General features: G+C 46.9%; 1 protein-coding gene across 1 annotated transcript in view; it reads right to left on the bottom strand.

Moving 5' to 3' along the window:
* Nucleotides 1-14,021, bottom strand: part of CACNA2D4 (calcium voltage-gated channel auxiliary subunit alpha2delta 4) — a 114,981-nt gene extending 100,960 nt beyond the window's left edge. The window contains exons 1-8 of the mRNA XM_050325557.1: nucleotides 13,958-14,021; nucleotides 12,421-12,480; nucleotides 10,658-10,820; nucleotides 8,444-8,575; nucleotides 7,370-7,430; nucleotides 6,662-6,812; nucleotides 5,034-5,108; nucleotides 3,718-3,807 (exon numbers count right to left, since the gene is read on the bottom strand). Coding sequence (XP_050181514.1) covers nucleotides 3,718-3,807; nucleotides 5,034-5,108; nucleotides 6,662-6,812; nucleotides 7,370-7,430; nucleotides 8,444-8,575; nucleotides 10,658-10,820; nucleotides 12,421-12,480; nucleotides 13,958-13,996 — 771 coding nt within the window. The 5' untranslated portion in view covers nucleotides 13,997-14,021. The remainder of the gene's footprint in view (nucleotides 1-3,717; nucleotides 3,808-5,033; nucleotides 5,109-6,661; nucleotides 6,813-7,369; nucleotides 7,431-8,443; nucleotides 8,576-10,657; nucleotides 10,821-12,420; nucleotides 12,481-13,957) is intronic.
* Nucleotides 14,022-19,779: the final 5,758 nt, after the last annotated feature.

Consider the following 19,779-nt stretch of genomic DNA (forward strand, 5'->3'; position numbering starts at 1 on the left):
GTCCCTCAAGGGTCATCTGGCCTATCTAATCTTACAAGATTAATCATATAACAAATATATGAATATATTGATATGTCTCTCTTAGGATTGGAGGGGGGGTGTTTGCATATGTGTATGTGTACACACATATGTACCTTGGAAAGGGCAGTCAGGGGCTCAAATACCAAACAAGAGGGTGGATACTGCCTGGAGAGGGATAATGCAGAGACAGATCAGCTGGATGGGAGTTAACAATGTGACAGCGTCTGAAAAAAAACGTAGCTGTTGCCTTACGTTGTGTTAAGAGGACTACGGTGTGTAAAACAGGGAAGGCAATTATTCTGCTCTGCTTAGCACTTGATAGCTCTCAGCTGCAGCACTCACACATTGTTGGGAGCGTGGCGTTTCAGGGAAGACAGCCTGGAAGCAGCCACGAGCAGAGCAGCAGCCAGAACAAAGGGGTACAGATCCTGCAGGAAAAGGGTGAGAGAACAAGACGTGCCAAGCTTGTTGAAGCAGAGGAGAAGATAACAGGGAGATAGATTATTGATAAATAAGAAAAGAGCTCAAAAGATAGCACTTGACTCCTGAGAATTTCTGAAGCACTTCATAAACGTGTGCTTAAGACCATCATTTCCCTGGGATGCATATTTTGTTGAAACCACTTGGCGTGTGGCTAAATTGAAATAGAAAGTATAAGTGGTTTATTGAGCGTGGCAGAGAGGGGCAGGGGAGGCTCTGGATAACTGTTCTCCTGAAACCATTCTGCAAATTGCGTCATGGATTAAAATATGCCCTGTCTACCCCAGAACATAATGGAAGAAAACAAAGATGTGAGAGACTCGTGCTCTTCTTCAACCCCTCTCTGCTACTCATACCTCATCGAGTAGGTCTCTGCTGGGCTATTAATTCTATGAGCAATTGGGCTGAGGAAAATTACCAGGGAAATTTTGCAGTCACTTTCATTACAGATATTATTACTGGTTGTCTATTGTAATCAGCAAAGCCTGTTTCATCAGTGTGATGTAGCAATTTTCATTTTCATTCTCTTGCGTATGCTCCTGTGAACAATAACAGGACAGTCTGTGAGGAACAGCTACAATTACAAGCTGAGAATGTCAATTTTGCCTGATGAGGAGGGGGTGGTCAATTCCACCAAAGTTCCCTTTTCTCCTGCCTGCATGACCGCAGCACCACAGACTTCTTTCAAGACACACTGATGAGAAACCTTTCCCTCTGCTATTACCGATACGGATTTAAGAACCTCTAAGAGAAGATTTCAGAGAGCCCTTAAGCCACATGAGCACTTGGCAGGTGGGACCCTTTTGCCTTAAGCTGTGGTACTTGCAGACCCTGGGGTCCTCCAGCTGGTGATATCAAGGCACTCTCTAGATGAGCCCTCACCAGGGAAGCTGCAGTGAGGGGAAGGCTGCGGCAGGACCACGGGCAGGTTTCTATGCTTGCATGCCTGTGACATGCAGCCTCTGGTGCTGCTGTGTGTGCAGAGACACCATGTCTGCCTCTTCTGAAGAAGAGCAGGCAGAAATCCTGGGCTGAAGATACAGGAGGTCCTGCAGGACTCCTGCTGCACGTCCAGCTGCCCCACAGCTGGCTGGGAACAAGGCTGATGGCTTCACTGACCGTGGGCTGAGGTCCCATTGCACCGAGGAGCACAGTCATGGTCCATGCTACAGTGAAAGACACACCGCAAGAAAAAGCTGCACTCAGTGTTACTGAGGAAGGAGAGATGGGTGGAAGAGAGGTTTAGCCCTGTTTCACACCTTCCTTTGGCAGCAAAGATACTGTTTCTGAACTACTGTTTTATGGACCACTGGGTGCTGCACTGTCCAAGAGCCACCTCAGAGCTGTTTTAAGTTCATTAGACAAGGGAGAATCAACAAGGATCAAGATGCGTGATGCCTGCTTAAACTGTTGACTGCATTTTTAATGCTAAATAGAAACAAAATAGTTTCTTATCTATTACTGCAGTGAAGTCACGTTAGTCCCCTGGGCTGCATGGACATCACTCTGGAGGTAGTTTTGGTCCAGCTATGTCAGCAGAGGGCATTTTTTTCTCTCTCAGCTGTTTCACCACATACCTTCCATTTCCCATGGGCATGCCTGTCTTAAACTATGCAGTGCTTTATAAAGGTTCTGCCTCCTGTAGGCTTGAGGATTGCCTAGTCCAGTGGATGAGCCATGCCTGCCAGAAAGGAGGTGTGAGCTCTCCTCGTTAGTTATTAGTGAACCAGAACAGTTTTGGTGTCTGTGCCTGGAATGACCTGCTGCTGCCTCATCTGGGGCAAGCAGGCTTTCTTTAGCACTGTGCTTTGTGATTCTCCACTGAGACCTTCGTAGCTGTGCTGCTTGAGAATGCCTGCAATTGTACTGCACTGGGCGTCTTTAACCTGTTGTCACTGTACGTACCAGTGCTACGTTAGACTTAAGAAAATCATTTTTCCTCTGGTACAGAAATTGTGTAAGGATTCTGATTTACACAGTGCAGCCCAGTATAGGCTCTGGATCTTTGGTTTTAAATATTAATTTTAAAATAATTTTAAAAGTCTGTGGGGTTTTGTTTGTAACTTGCAAGAATACACGTAGGCAATCTAGCAGGCATCTGGACCACGTAATTGTTCTAGTTTCACATCATTACTGCTTCCCTGGTCATCTCAGTAATTATCTTGCTCCAAAGATGTTGAACTCCTCAAAGTGCTGCCAGTCTATTACTGCCATGCCAAGTCTACATCACGCTCTTCTCAGGCTGTCATTAAAACCACTGTGCTTCTAATACCAGTGACAAGTCAGGTCAGCTCCCACCCTCCCTGGATTCAATTCTGATCATGCTGGCACTGGCATAAATTAGGAATAGCATTACCATGGCCAAACAAACCTACACTTTCAGCTTTTAAAATAAGTGAGAGTGGAGAATCTTTCCCAGGGTGTCAGTACCTCTGGCCCACCTTTAACACATACATCATCATTATGGCCACTAACATTGTATGTATATGTATTTTTGTCAGCACCAAAGGCATTGGTTTCTTTAGGCCAACCCCACTATAGACAGTGCCATGAGGAGAGGGGGGGATTCAGCTGGTTCTTGGTCCCTTTTTTTTGTAACCATTCCTTAAGATACAGAGTTAAGTTGCGTGTTTATCTCTAGGCTACTGAAGTCCCTATTGTTCACATAAGGCAATGAATCATTTATGATCCTTATCACAGGGTATAATCAGAGTGATTAATTCTCCTGGACCTGTGGTTTCTTCCCCAAGCACTGATACTCAGCAAAGTGACATTGAAATAAATCTGAAGCCTGAGAATAGTCTTTCATGTCTTCACCATCATCTACTTCTCACTAATAACCTTACTTACAACCAGAATTGTTGCCCTCAGTCGATCAGTTATATTTTACTGCCACCATCTGTAAAGGTTCTTGGTCAAAGCACAGTTGTGGAGCTCATTAAGAAAAGACTCACAGAGCCACGGCCTGGCTGGCTCCTCATCCCTCCTGGGCAGGGACTGGTGGCCACAGACATCACGAACAAACCAATCCCCCACCAGAGCTGGGTCACCCCCCACACTGCTTGTCACAAATTTGGGGTCCATGAGATCAGCTCACACCACATCCCCCTGCAGCACAGTGCAGTGAGGGACGTGCTGAGTCACCAGTTGTAGAGGGGAACGTGGCAATGGGCAGGGACTCTTGTGCCCAACACAAGCATTAACAGTGACTCTTACCTCCCTCAGAATTTTGAAGGACTCTGTCAAAGCCTTGCTCACAGTCCCCACTCCTTTTGCCTGCAGTTCTTCCACCAGTTGCTTGAAATGCTGGCAAGAAGAGAGTAAAAAAGCCAGGAATGAGTTGTAGACAGGGTGTGCCCTTTGACCAGGGGAGGAAAAGGGTAACCTAGACAAGTCTGTGCCATTGGGCTCCTGCTCCTTCACTACTGCTGGCAGGGCAGGGCAGGGCAGGGCAGGGCAGCACTGGGACTGAGGGAGGTGGGAAAGCCAAATGGCCACCCCATTGGTGGCACAATCAGGTTGCACCTCTGCCCATGCAGCTACAGCAGGACTGCATTTCTCAGTCCCTGCGCTGTGAACCACTGACAGCCCATGATGGATCATGCCAGGGACAAACCCACTGGAAATCTGACTTTCTCTTGTCCATTCCTTCAGGTAAAGAACATCCTGTGCATGCAAAACAACGTGATGGGGGAGGGGGGGAGAAAGAAACCATTTGAATGCTTGTCTACTACTTAAGAGGCATTGTTGTAAATTAAAACTGCAGAGTGCTCTCTGCAGGATAGTGTTTGTTCAAAAAGCTTGGGGATCCTTTAGGAAACACTGTAGGAGACATCACCCTCTATAGTCATGTTCTGTGACCCAGGACTATGCCAGGAAAGAAATCTGGAGAGAAATCTAGTGGCTGAAAACATGGAGGGATGTGCTACTTCTCTGGTATTAATACAGAGAGAAAAAAAAAATTAAAAAAGCCAGTATGAAGAGATGAAGAGCTAAAAGTACCAGTCAGCCTAGAGGGTGGTGGAGCAGCTGGATGCAGGCTGATCACCTTAGGGGTGCAGAGGCTTCCTGGATCAGAGCAGCAAAATCCCTCACCAGGGAAAGCTTGCTGGCAAGCATCCATCCTGATGAAGGATCAGACCAGGCTGAGAACACATTCACCAGGAAAGGGCTGGTTGTTCTCCCTTCTGGAGGCTGAAGATGTGGGGTTTCAAAGTTGGTTTGCCCTCTGCACACTGTTTTTCCATGGCATCCTGGACCAGGTCTGCTTGTGGTCTGACAGTGGTGACCCAGGAAAGCTGGTTACTGCTCTTTAGTTATCCAGCTGACCCTGTGTTAGTTACTTCATGTAAGCAAAGATGAACCACAGAGCCAGCACACACCACTGCTTGTTCTGAAATGCAACCCACATGCTGCTGTGAGATGCAGGTTGTTCCCTGTCCCTGGAGTTTCATATCTCAGCATCTTGACCCCATGTAATTCTTACATTAAGAGAGCTGCCTGAATTACACTGATGGGAGCCTGGTACTCACCTCTCTGTTATCTCTGTCTGCTTGGACCAGGATACCCTTAAAACAGGGTTCAATAAAATGAACGTAATCGTTGTACTGCAAAGAGAAAATGGAAAGAAAGGGATTGTAATGGGAGAAAATTCACAGAATGGGTTCATGTCCTCAGTGGATGTTCAGAGAGCAGTATGGAACGTTATGCTATTTTATACCTATTTCCCTTAAAATTTGTTTCCAGTGATAATGACAGATTATAATTTTGATAAATCTTCTATTTGTTTAAATAATGCATTAATTATGGTGTTTTGCTGAGTTCTATCTGAGCATATCTACATAGCTTTTTCCCCGCTCACACTGTAGAGTTTTTATCCACACTCTGTTAGCTCGTGCCCCTGGCCTTGCTTCTAGCACTGTCTGCACATAGTTCTGACTTCTGCAGGCTTTGTGAGTCCCCAGTCGCCAGCTGAACTTTGCGAGTGGTTTCGTAACCTGAAGTTTGATGCCTCTGGGTACACAGCTGAGCAATAACATACCCAGTAACCACACCTCCACAAAACTGGGATAATTAGTGGGGTGTATGCTTCGAGCCTGGCATGCTTTACCTCAGATGTGTCAACCTTTTCCTACAAGGTTCAGAAGAGCATAATTCATGAGAGGCTCAGCTGATCAGCAGGAGCTCAGGTCAGGCTATAATGTGTCTGAGCCAGTAGGTTCTTGGTGTGAGTGCAGTAAAGGAATACATATATATATATTACATGGTCTTTCTGGGATTGTTTTTAAAGAACAGATGATATTTCAAACTCCTTAATGATTCCCCTCCACTTTTCTGCCAACACTGTTCACTCTTCCATCTGTCCAGCCATATAAAGACAGAGCTGTTGCCATTGGAGTTTCTAATTATCTAACATAAGAAGCTATCAACAAAAAGTAGACTTTATATCTCAGTTTCTGTGCCCTGGCAAGCTTTCATAGAAAGGAGCCTGGGGAAGGAGATGATGCTTGAATTAGCTTGAAAAATTGGAAGGTGAGCAGCCTTTAACCTGGCACCAGTCTTGGCACATGTCATGGAAAAGTTTTGCTCTGTGGTCAGTGGTGCCGGTTCTCTGTGGGTAACCAGCCCATCCTTATCCTGGTCAGGCCTTAAAAAGGAAGAAAATAACATTGAGGCAACCTGACCAAACTCCATGCAGGCCCGTGCAGATTGACTCTGATGAATTGTACTGGCAGCCTCGCAGGGTGCTGGTGCACAAAAAGGCATATGGTGGTAATTTTCTATCCCAGAAACATTATCCTGAGGATTATACTGCTACTGGACCCAAACACAGCATTATGCTAAACTAGGTGAATGTATTAGCTCGGGTTCCTGCTAGCTTAGGTTTCTCTCCACAGCCCCTTGTTATCTGTTACAGTCACACCCTCAAATAAGCAAAAAGATGCAGCTGACATCCTCTGCAGAGGAGAGGTGAAACGACTTGGCAGCCACCCTGCTGACCACACAAAGCTGACTCCCCAAGGGTAATTTGTGTTAATCTCCCATCCAGCATATCTCCTGTAGCTACATCACCGGAATGCCTGCAGTTTGCTAAGGGGAAGGAGGAGTTGGCACGAGGCACAAGGAAGGCAGCTCGGTACTGGGATTGAGACAGACATACTGCGATGATGTTGACAAAGTCATTTTCTCCCAGAGTATCTAAAATGGTGACGATGGCGTGTTTGGCAATGGTCAGCTTCAGGCCCTTCATGCTCCCACTGACGTCCACAATGATGACAATGTCCTTGGGAGAGGTGGCCGCTTGGATGTACCTGTATAAAACGAAGAATACAAGGAAGCAGGGTGAGCACCCAGGAAGGAGGAATGCTGGACACAGTGCTGTCACACAGTGCTACCCACAGCATAACATGCACCACGAGCACAGATATCCAGCAGGATCAGGCTGATCAGAACAGAGCTCCCTTCCTCTTCCGCTGGCCCCAGCGCCTCACTTCCTGCATTGGGAAGTGCTGGGCCTGCTCCAGACACATGTCCAAGAGTGACAATTGCTAAAGCCTTCTTTACCCACGCTGAGTAGACCAGAGTTAATATGCCACATTTCCGGAGTCTAAGTGTCCCTGCCTCCAAGTTGCAAAATTATAAGGAGAATGGGACAGAGGAAGGATACCCCGGTGATTTCCTTGTAGATGCCATATGGAAAGCTGTTGCTGGCAGGTGGTAGGGCTTCCCAACCTTTATGTACCCCTATCTCTCACAAAAGCAGGACAGGACAGTAACTGTTTCTCAGCAGCTCACCAAGGTGTCACCTTGGAAAAGAGAGAGAAAGGGAGGCTGAAAGGTGCTTCGGCCAAGTCTCTCCAAAACTTACCAGCCACGGTTTCTGCAGTCAAAGGAGATGACTCCATTCTCGTCTGGTAACCACTTTATCCCTGAAGAGAGCAGCAAAAGGGGCAATCAACACACACAGACAGGCATCTGCTCCCTGCTCCCCAGGCACCCACACTGCTGCTCTTCACTGCCGAGACCCGGCAGCCCCATGGGGGCACACAAGCCTGGCCAGCAACAGCAGCACCCGTTCTGCAGAAATCCAAGCAGAGCTGCATGGTCTTTGGCAGTTCTCAGCATACTGTTTATTAAGTTTCTGTTAAAAAATGTACCTAGGCTCAGTCTGTTCAAATTTGGGGAGCAATTGAACTTTTTGCCAATTTGATGTAGTTCTCAACAACATATTTTTCTTCCCATGGGGGGTTGAGAGCATAAAAAGGCAGCAGCGGTGACAAGGACGTGTCCCAGATTCCCCGCTGAAGGCTCTGTTCCCAGTCATCCCTGCTTTCCCCTTCCCCAGCACGTGACAGGTCACAGAACAAGGGCACGCAGCCATCTGATGAAGCAGCCACCAGGCCAAGCTACAGCTGCAGAGTTATCTCATGGGTTCCTCTGAGCATGGGACCTCCCTCTCGTGCCATGACCTTATGTGCCACTCACAGCTGGTGAGTGGATAACAAGTCAGGCTGGCCAGCTGCATCTGCCACGTGTGTCCTCAGAGGCAGAGAGAGGCTCTGGACACCACTAAAAACCACAGAGGGCATGAAGCAGGGAGCCCTGCCATGGTGGCAGGGGGGAGGGGGAGAGGGTGTCTGCCATGGTGTTTTGGGAGTTTTTTGGAGGACAGCCTGCCCGAGGCACACCCCTGCCATCAGACTCCTCTGGGGTTGCAAGGGCAACATCCCTGAGGGGCTGGTTCACATGGGAAAAAGGGGTTTATGCCTGCTGGACACTGTTCCTTCGGCCTGAGCAGCCCGTGCCCGTTGCTCACTGCACCCTGCCCTTGGTGAACCTGTGATGCTCCCAGCCTTGCCAGGTTGGACTCTTCCATAGCACGGACCCCTCCTGCAAAACTGTTGTGTTGCACTGAAAGACAAAAGCCAGTCTGCTCTTTTACCTGGGTAGAGCCTGAAGAACCCAGTGGAGCTGCCGAAGTACTGCCAGGTCAGCGTGGGATCCCTTTCAAAGTTGTCCACAAAAATAGGATTCAGGGCTTCTGACATGTAAACTCCATTAAGGATGGCAGGGTCTGTGGGGAGGGAAGAATAAAAATGGGGAAAAAAAGCATGTAAAAGAAGGGAGGACACGGACCACCCCGATGGAGGAGAAGGATGGGAACAGAGGCAGCTCCAGGAGGAATGCAGCCTTATCCAAAGCTTTCACATTGGGCAGGGCATTGGATCCATCATTCAAAATAAATCCTGGAGGTCAGGTCACCACTGGCCCCTGCAGGTGATCTCAGCATGGTCGTACTCTGTTGATCCCATTTCTCTTTCCAGCCTTGTCTGCCCTCAAGCACTACATCTGGTTGGAAGAGAGCTCTGAGAGACCCAGGAAAACCATCACTGTGCCAAGCACAGCTGGCACACCATGCAGCTGATACCTGAGAGGGGATCTGTGGCTGTTGAAAAGCAACTGCCTGATGCACCACTAACAGCCCTTCTGCAAGCTGTGTTGAAATTTATGCTAGGTGTAACTGCCTTAGACAGAGGAGTCCTAGGATTTACCCAGTTTGTCTCTTTTGTCTTTTCTTCTTTGCCTGCCCTTTCTCTCACAAAGCCTGGGCTGTCCTACCTCACCCCCCATTTCATCAGAATCGATAGGATGTTGCAGATTCCAAGAACTCCTAAGAGGCCATGTATATTTGGTGTTTGTGCTGACTCATTGTCTGGGGAGAACAAAGAGCAGCAGCAGCAGAAACAGGGAATCCTGAGAAACTGCTCACTCTATTAATGTTGAAAGGGGTGGGGATTTGACTTGACTTTACTGATCACTTTACTGAAGGCAGTTTGGGTCAAAATAAGGGAAAAAATGAACTGTGACTCCCCAGTGATGAGGTCAAAGTAAGTCCCACAGGACTGGAGAGCCAGAAGAGCTGTGGAGAGCCAGCCTTGCTGCTGTTTGCAAAAGAGGGAGTGAGTACTTCTGGACACTGCTCCTTGGAGGATTCCCAGACATGGAAGCAGCCCTCCACCTCCTGCTCATCCCCCAGCCATAGCCAGAGGAGCTGGTCAAGCTGTGCAGGCAGGAAATCAGCCAGCTGGGCAATGCCTCTCTGCTGTCTCTGCCAGTGGCCATTTGACCACCTCTCTCTGTCCTCTGCTGTGGACAGCAGCCTACACGGAGCAGCTCTGCTGCATCTACCCACAGCCAGCTCCCCTGGTGGCTCTATTGTGAGCAAGATTTTAGTGTCTGGGGCTGTTGGACCAGATGGAACTAATTTAACATCCTGGGAAAAATAGAACTCCCTCTATTGTCTCTCTAAATAACACAGCAGTTGTGAGCAGTCACCAGCGCCTGCCCCGTCTGGCCCTGAAGACTTTAAATGAGCTCCATCAGTGAGAGAAGCAATGGCGCCTTTTTTTTTTTTTTCCTGTCAAAAACATACACAAGGGGAAGAGCTGACAGGGAGGCAAGGAAGGAGCCAGTAGAGGCAGCTTTGAATGTTGGCCAAAATGAGCAGTAAACTTAAGGCAGTTGCAAGTGGTATCTCAGCCTGCAGCCGTGGCTGCGTGCTGACCAGCCTGGAGGTGAACTTGTTTCTGGGGTGCAGCTGGAGTGGTGCCTCCCTGGGCTCCTGCAGCTGCCAAGGTGCCAAAGGATTGCTGAGAACACAAAATAGCCCAGAAGAGTCATGTAAGGGTAGCAGTTGTGAATTACCCCCATGGATATGCTCACTGAGAATTAAGAGTGTCCTTGTCAAGTGTTAATGCCTCCTGATGCAAAGGTACTTGGAGTCTCAGTTCTCAGCTGAAATCAATGAGATCCTTGATGTCTAAAAGACCTTGATAGATCCAACCCTTCCTACAGAGCACCAACTGCCAATGAAGTCACATCACAGCATCTTTTTTTGAGTAGATGAACTGTAGGAGAATATACTGCCTGCCTAAGATGGAGGACTGTCCATCATAAGAGGTCTTCCAAGAGCAGATTATACCTGTCACAGTGACAGAGTACAGCACAGACATGACTGTGCCTTGGGACAGTACTTTTCCAGCCCTGGTTTCTTTTCTGTAGTTGTTTTTTTTCTATTCCCATCCTTGTTTCCAGTATTATTACTGACAATTTCCACAGCAACCTACTATAGTGGTGAGGAAGTAGAGGCCATTACCTTTGTTGTAGACATTGGTGGGGAGCTGGATATCACTGTATGTTGTGTTCACCAGCAGGTTATTGAAATGCTCATTTGGCTCCAAAATGAATTCATCTCCAAGCTCCACGTAATTGTCATTTTCATCCTTCTCATTAATCAGGAGAGAGTTGTAGTAATCAAACTGTTGATGAAGACAGTGGAAAAGAGAAAGGTGAAGAGAGAATAAGACAGGCTATTCCCAGTATGGCTGAAGAAAAAACACTCTTTAAAACATAAAGAAGGGACATATGGGGAACTGGGGCTTCAAACAGGATCAAGATGAGCAACAAACAAGCTACTACCAAGTGAAAATTGCACAGCTGCCAAATCGATGACTGCTGGCCAATTTCTTATTGTCAATAAGAAATGACTGAAAGCACGGCCATAGCCCAGAGCAGAAGGGCTACTGAAGAGCAGAGGGACACAGTGGCAGACTCTTGTGGTCCCTCAGAGGTGATTTAAGTGATTAGCTGGAGAGGTGGAGTGTCTCACTGGGCCTGGCCCCCAGGTTTAATACAAGGCATGTCAGTGCCGACCTTACTTGCCCTGTCCCTACAGCTGTCATTTACTAGCGTTAACTCCTGGTGTACATCCAGCCAGGATTATCCCCTCGTTCTGTCACTCCAAGTGGCAGGAACTCATCAAGAGCAAAGGATCAAGCAGAAGGTGCTCAAAGACAACGCAGTTTCCCCCCTGTGAAGGTCACTGGGGATTTATTACCTACAGTCACTTCAGTATATTTAGGACATTCTTCGTCCTTGGATAACCTGTTCTTAAGATGTTTTTGGTGATTTTATCTGAGCCAGAGGTTATTTAAGGATTTATGTTCAAGTGCTATCAGTATTCAGAGGGTGCAAATACCAAATCCTATACCTCAACTCACCCGTGACCCTTACTGGGAATGCAGGTGACCCAACTACCATTACTAGTGTGATTCTTAAAAAAAAAAAAAAGGTAAGAGAGATAAAATTAGTACCTAGCTTGATCCTAGCTTGATTTCAACAAGTGTTTTCATTCTCAGCTTTTCCCAGCACTGAGATATCTGCTTGCAGGGGTAGCCTGCACTTCTGCTAGTATGTCCGTGCTTATGCTATGGACAGAGGACTTCCTTGAACAGAATTTTCACTCCAGTTCCCCTCACCAGCAGTAATCCCATAGCTTGGCCACAACTAACAGTTATTAACAGAAAGCCAATTATCCAAATTGCTTGGACAGCACCAAACTTTCACCCAACGGAAGTCCTGACAAGTGGGTGTCTGTCTGGTGGAGAAAAGGTGGTGGGAGCTGTTGAGAAAGATGGTGAGAAGCTCAGTTCATTTGGATTAACAGTTTGCTGTGGGTATTTGTAACAGCATCCTCCTCATTGCTCATTCACACTCAATTTTTAGCTCATTTTCCAGTCAAGTAACCCCCCAAGTGCCAGCTAATCTGCACTAGCACACCACATAACGACAGTGTTGGTCTGCAGTAGAAGTTATGCCAATAATATCACACAACCTAGAGTCTTCCCAAATCCTTCCCCTCCCAAAGTCAAAGGACCAACCTGCTTGGTGTTACTGGATTTGGGATATGCCAGGGGAGTCTCTTACAGTAGTCTCTACACAAGCTGAGTGTCCTGAAGTCAAGGAGATTCCCAACCTGTCCAGGAACCTGAGGTGGCTGGGTTCCTGGCTAGGCCTGTCTTTTGGCTGGTCTCTCTGAGGGTGTGTGTCACTTTTTGTCACTGACCGGGATGAACTTACCTCCAGGGAGGAGTTGTACTCATGGTTCAGATCTGCATCTTCTGCTGCTTCCACCAACCTCTAAAGCAAGCACACAGAAAGAAAGATGAGTGGGTGCTCTGGCAAGCCCCCCAGAAGCTCTTCCAGCTGTATCAGCCATTCACACAGTTAATGAAAAGACATGACTGCCTCCTTCACCACACAGGATCACGGAGCTATAAACTTCCCTCTTTCCCTCCTTTTCTGCTGACCTATCGTTCTGTGGTGCAACTTTACAGCTTGGAAAGTATATTTGCAGCTATTTATTGCCAGGTATATTGACACCTATTTACTGCAGAGTCCCTGCTAAGCAATTTTAGATATCACAGGACATATACAAACAGAAACAGGTCAATTTGGAGAAACAATAGACAGAAATTTCATTCCATTTTCCGTGAGCCCTTCCAAAAAGCCATGGGAAAGGCTTTTCGGGCCCAGCTTGATGTCAGTATCTCATCAAAGGAAAAGGCCTTGTGGGAGTCTCAGTCTGGTATTGTTACTGAGACAAAGACCACGACTTGATTTCATAAAGGGCTCAGTGATGCTGTGGCCATTTATAAGCTCTTACCATTTATGGAAGGCAGTAAAATCAGCCAGTGTTCTCCAGTATGATGCTTCAGGGCACTAATTCTCAATTGGTACAGACTGGGAAGGAATCCAACTAAACATGTACATGTTTTCAGGGTTGCACAATCAGCAACAGTCTCAGCGAAACTACGTTTTGCTCCTTCACAAAGGATAAGGCAATCCAAACGCTGGAAAAGTCTGGCTAAGAATTTCACATTATGGGCCAAAGCTCTGGGTTTAAATATGCCCACATTTCACTTTGAGACTCAAATGATGTGTTTCTGGATGACTTTTCCACATTAGACGCCTTTAACAGTCAAGGCTCTGTGACTCCAGAAATATGCTTTTCATAGAAGGTAAATACACAGGAATATGATAAATCCTTAGATGCAGGAAGTAAGAGGGGCCATAACGATTACCTGCTCTGATCTCCCACACAGCAACAGCTCAAGACCTCTTGCCACCTCCTCCACACTTCCCCATGTACACAGCTAGAAATCCAAGCACCTTCCTTGCAGCTCATGTTCAGGGGGTGAAGAAATTTCCCTTGAGCCACACGCACAGCTGAAACAAGCTACCAGTCTTCAGTGGCCAGAATGCATTATGCAAGGATGAACTTTATTTTCACTTGTGAGAGGATTTTTTTCCCCCCCTCTTGTCTCCTTAAAGGGTGTTCATTCCCTCATATTTATTCTTAGACTTTTTTTAATCTTATTTCCTACTTTGGGCTGAGGGAGAAGCCAGCATTCCCTTGTCTGAACGCCCACATCCTCCCACCAGTGTCTGCTTAAAGCTCAGAGTGAGCAGCCAGCCGCACCAGCAGGAATTTGGTTGGGCAAAGTCCTCACACAACCTCTGCGCCCACACACTCCTGGGACAGGCAGGAGAGCTGTGCCTGCTGCTCTGGGGCTGACAGGAGAGGACTCCCTTCCTGGAGCCCCAGAGGTCCTACCTCGACAGCTTCGACCTTCCTGCGGAGCATGCTTTCCATCTGCTCCGAGAACTTCTTCACCAGCTCCAAGCCATCCACCTCCTTGATCTTCAGAGTTGGCTCCACATCTTTGTACTTCTACCCAAGGGAAAAAAGGAAATCCTGTTGAGTAGGAGGCTCGTAAGGAGCGAGGTGAATCTTTTATTGCTGGCTGGGTATTGTCTCTGATGAAGAAAGAGGTATTGAAGGAACCGCTCTGATTTATCGCCTTCTCCCGTCTTTGCCTTTCCTCCTTTTTCACCCCATAATTTGGGTGTGAAGCATTTTGACGAAGTAAAAGCAACTGAACCAATTGTGAGCTTGTGGCTGTTGAAAACAGCAGTGTACCCGAAGTTACTCGTGCCTACAAACTGGAGAGAGAGAAGCAGAAGGACAACTTTTTAAAAAAACCTAAACCACTCATTGTGATTACACCCGTAACAGCATTAGACAAGTCACATGCCTGAAGTTTACTTAAGACAGAGGGAAGGGCAAGGGAATAGAGCTATAAACTGTCATTAGCATCTCCTCCTATGGCACATGTGCTCTGGGACAGTAGTGGGAGGGATGTCATGCTAGTAGTTCATGTGCTGTCCTCCCACAGTGTCATCATATCTGTAAGGTAACTTGCCAGGTCTCCAACAAGAAGGGCCTGCTCAGTGCTTAGGTGGGAGACTGCCAAGGAGAGCTAATATAGACAGTTATGATGCTAATTATCAGGCACCCAGGAGCATGCTTTAGGCCAAGAGCACCACAGAGGCATTTCTCAGAAACTAGGAATTAGAAGCATGGCTACTTAGTGCTGTCTCCACTGGGAGAGATGCTGTAATGAAGAGGATCTGGATCTGACAGCTTTAGAGATAACTAATTTCTTCTGACCAGGTTTCATATAATCTAGGCATTAAGAAACCCGAGAGCACTCCCAAATTGTGTAACTAATCTGCCTCCTTAAATCTGCCCTTTCAGCACTGGATACAATGGCCTTTATTTCTGCGTTTCAAAAAATCCCACTGCTAACAGAGATAGCCAGAGAGAAAGAGTAAAAAACACCTGCCAAAGGACACGGTATGATTAACCTATTCAGAAGAGACAGAGCCTTATCTCCTCAGCAATATGGAAACACGAAGGCAATCCCCTGGTCTCTCATCATCATTTTTTTCTGCACTGTACTCAAAGCCCCTTCGTGTTGTGCTAGCACCATAGCAGCAACCTCAGCCAGGGCTGGACTTCTCCTGCTGGGGAAAAAAAAACCAAAAAGAGGTGGTGAAAAGAGTAAGGAGATGGCAGGGGCTTTGGTAACACTTCTGAATTAGAAGAAAGTGGCAGAGAAAGGACTTTGCATGTCTTTAGGGCGAGCGAACCTTTTGTTCAAGCAGCTCCTTGAGGGTCCTGTCCGGGAGGGCAGCTGAGCACAGGCAGAGTAAGGAACGCCCCGAGGATGGGGCAGGCTGAGGAGGTCAGACAGAAATAGCAGCAGCATCCAGCCCGCAGCAGGCATGGCAGGGAGGCAGCTCGCTCTGCCTGGCGTGATTAACGGCAAGGGTTTTACTGGATTAAAAACGCCAGGCCTCGCATCCCCTCCGCTACGGCTGCGTAGCTGGGACAGGCAGGCAGGCAATGGGGGGGAGGAGGAGGTGGGGTTGAGCAGCAAGGTTAGTGTAACCGTGCTGCAGCAAGAGGGATGTGCAGCGACAACCCCCCGGCTGAGGTCCCTGGCTGCTGAGGAGACCCGAGCACAGCCCAGCTGGTGTCTGTCCCATTTAGCTCCATGTCATGGTTTCGTCGGGAGAGAAGTGATCTCTGCCAGGCCAGGCTTTAATCAGGCCCTCCTCGGGGGGAGGAGGGTAATCTCTCCTGGGAAAGCTAACAAAGAGGGGGAGGGAAACAACATCAGCACGGGCAGGCACGCGCTTCACAAAGTGACCCGCCACCGGTTGCCTCGGGTCACATCTTCACTTAAAAACCAGGTCTTTTCACCTCTCAATTATTTTTTGATGTGCTTTTCACACATTGACAAGCAGATGTTCATAGGGTAAAAGTAATAACGGGAATCACGAGCAGCCTGCTAACGCCGTACATGCCTCAGGCCCAAGATCTAGCCAAAGCTGGGAAAAAAAAAAAACAACAAAAAAAACACAAAAAAAACCAACCAACCAAACAAACAAAAAAAAAACCCAACCAAAAACTAAACCAAACTGCCCAAAAAAACTTTCTTCAAGTTTTAGTTCACTGAAAGAATACATAAGGTTTGAGCTCAGATCCTCTTTGAGCTTTTTTCCTACAAACGAACCAGCAAACCACTTTGTGCCTGTATTTCTGCCACTGAAATCTCCTGCTGTTAATGGCTATCGACTCCAAGAGTTTCTAATGGTGGGCAACGGAGTAGTACTTGTGATTTCAATACTGTTACCAGACACCATGGTTGAAAGAGTCAAAGCAGGTGCTTGTAGCTGGCCAAGATGTTCCTGTACAACCTGCATTGAGAGTTCAGTTAATCAGATCATTATAATTTACAGAAGGGGTATCAGGCTTGGAAGAACCGGCTGGAAGGATCTGATGTTGAAAAGAGGCCAAAAAGTTAGCTCAGATCTAGCAGAAAATCTTTTCTTATTCAGCTAGTACTTAGCACTCCTTTAAAACAGCAGGAGCAATTCATTAAGATTCGCCTTCTGCAGTGGTGGGGGTGGTAATTTAAAAGTGGAATATCCAGAATTCAGTATCCTAAGTTTTATCTGTGAACAGAGATATGTCACCAAATATATTTTCTTGCTCCCACCTCCACGAAATTTAGCCTATTGAAGTACACAGTGCTGCATTACTCACTGCTAGTGGAACTATATTAAGAGTGTGAAAGACATTCCTTTCATCTTCACCCAGGAAAACGTCTTGACTGAACTTCTTGGAGTTTGTCTGTTCTTTGCCACGCAGTTTTTTGTTGAACTTTCTAGTAATTGCAGGGCTGGAGTCAACCCCTGCTGTCCTTTCTCAACTCTTTCTGCTGGGCAAGGCAATCAGCACCTTGGCTACAGAAGGAAGCAGGAGATAATTCTCAGAAACACCTGTAGTGCATTGTTAACACAGTAGAAGAAAATTTAAGTTTGGGGTCTGCTGAAGCTGATGGTGTTTCTGACCCTCAAAGACAAGCCCTGAGTCACCTCCTGGCGTGGCTGCCATTGGTGGTCCTGGGCCTGTGGTCACTGCTTGGCCAACTGCAGCAGCAAGGCTGTGGCAAACACCTAATAAGCCACAGGTTCAAATTTTCTGTTCCTCTGCTCTGGGAGATGCTGCTGCCCTCCCCCTCCTCACCATTTCACATTGATTCTTTATTCCAGCTGTGTTGCCCTCAGCTGTCCCAGGCCACAGCCAACACTAACACAATCCAGTCTCTCTGAGCCAGGTTTAAGTGTGCACAATGGGCAAGAGAATACGAGACAATGAATGCTTCAGCCAACAAGCCAAAGCCACTCTGGCTTTTGCTGCCTCTGTGAGATTTAATTTGATATCCTGCCTGCTTGGGACTGCCATCCATCCAAGGGCTTTCTTAAAGATCTCTGATCCAGGGTAAAAGCCTGTCCCTGTGGATTCAAGGGATGTCTACTGGTTCACTAAGTCTCTGGGAATGATAAATCCTGGTGAGAAGGCAACCATTTGGGTTTGCAACATGATATTAAGGTTGTTCTGGAGGAAGCAAACAAAAAACCCAAAGAAAACCAAGCTAACTCAAAGCCAAGAAAGAAAGTTTATGCTCAATGTTAAAGACAAAGTTTACATGCAAACATTCAGTAACTGAGAAATTATGGCTCTCAAAGCAACAATAAGCTAGTTATGTCAAGGCTGTTAGGCACAAGGGAGACATGAAGCAAAACACAAAATGTGCTGTTATCTCTCAGTTTGTGTCTCCTCAAAGGCAAAATGCCCACTGACTCAGACAAACACTGAGAAAAGAATTGCCTGGACCTCTGCACTGCACTCCCCACCCTTCTGCTGGTCTTTACAAAGAGAAGTATTTCAAGTGGAAAAGAGCCCAAAGAAGGGAAAAGTGCCTGGGTAGCAGGCAAATCCACGTGTTTGATCTTCAGACTTGGGTGTATTTGGCTCCCCAGGCCTAACTCATCCTCAGTCTGTGCCAATGTGATGTTATTTAGGGTCTGCCACTGTGCATGAAAATGTTGCCTAACAGTAAAAGACACATCTACATCCACTTGAAGGTTTTGGAAGTGCAGAGGGAGCCCTCCAGAATGGTCCCTTCTTTAAGATGAGGATTTGGGAGAAGGTGCCTGATTTACTGCTTACTAGAGAAATGGAGGCTTAGAGAAGGACTGAAGAAGTGGGTGCAGGTTCTCCTCTATTTCCTTACCACAGGGAAATAAGAGAGCTCAAGAAGTGGGGCTTGAGAGTTGAAAGGTAGATCTGAGCTGTTTAAACTGCTTAAGTTAAGTTAGGGCAGGAAAGGACACAACATGCATTTAGGAGATGATTTTGTTGGAGTGTTTACAGAACAAGGCTGGATCCAGCTTATCTGTACCCCCTGCTGGAAGTGACATTTTCCCTCTCAGTCACAGATAACACTGTCCTGCACAAAGCACAAGCAGTCTGTGCTGTACCCAGGCCCTGACACATCAAAAGCAAACTGAACACCTTCCCCTCTCCAAGATGAAAACTGTGTGTACGGAGCAGGCAAGTGCTATTATTTTTTATAAGGCTGTCAGACCATCAGGAAAATATATCTCTGCCTTAATTCCTCTTGACATGAGTATTAGATTGGATTTGGGTACATTCAGGCTTCTTTTTTTCATCAGAAATTAGTTTTCTTTGCTTCTGGTGAATTACGTCAAGAGCTGATAAGAGTTGTGAATTCTTGTTCAAGATGAGTCTAATTTTTAGTGGTACTATACTAGCATCTACAGGTCTCATATCACCCCTATCCCAAAGGGATCAAGATCCCAAGAGATAAAACTGACAGCGTGGACAGGGGTAGATAAAGCAATCGGGTGCAATATATCCAGAGTGCCAGCACAGCACAGCTGCCTTGACACTCACCTCAGTGCCACATCTGCCATCCTTGTCATCCACTGCTATCTTTCACAAAGCTGTATTTTCAAGTTAACTCTGGTTCTTCTCAGTCCCAGTGATTTTTGGACATCAAGGAACATGAACTCCCTTAATGTGTCAGTATAAACAGCCACAGAAGCAGTGCAAGTTGCCTGTGTTGATCTGTACAGCATCAGCCAGATACCTGACTATCAAATAACCCCAACCTGTATCTCCTTCCCACTGAAGCTCCAGTACCCACCAGAGATGCCTCAGCATGTCACTATTCCCTGGGGACCCCATGGATCAATAGGCAATGTGGAAGCATCATCAAAGCTGCTAAAAGGCAAACTTTTGGCTGCATCAGTGCCCCGCTGCAGCTGCCTCGTGGTTAGTGCGTGAAGTGCACCTATATCAGTGCTGATAGTTTTTAATTGCATTGTGACCCTTTCCTCCCAAGAAGAACTGATGATCACCACAGAGCTTTGTGATGAATGCTGAAGGCTTTCTTGGTCAAAGCCCAGCAAAGGTGATGCTGCAGGACATGCTCCCTTGCTCAAGACAAAAAGCAGCACTCAGGGGACAGGGAAACAGGGCTCAGCAGCAAGGCAAGGAAAATGATATCCACATCCCCTCTTTTACATTGGGATATAGGTGTTATTACTAATATGGGAACAGAAATCAGACACCTAGAAGGCCCAAGAGGCAACTCATTACTTGTCTTGAAGAATCATAGAAAGAGTAAAGAAAAAGAACTGAAGTAGAGAAGTGAC

The sequence above is a fragment of the Myiozetetes cayanensis genome, unplaced genomic scaffold (genome assembly GCF_022539395.1).
Source record: "Myiozetetes cayanensis isolate MyiCay16 unplaced genomic scaffold, myiCay2020 scf3, whole genome shotgun sequence".
In the NCBI taxonomy this organism is placed as follows: Eukaryota; Metazoa; Chordata; class Aves; order Passeriformes; family Tyrannidae; genus Myiozetetes; species Myiozetetes cayanensis.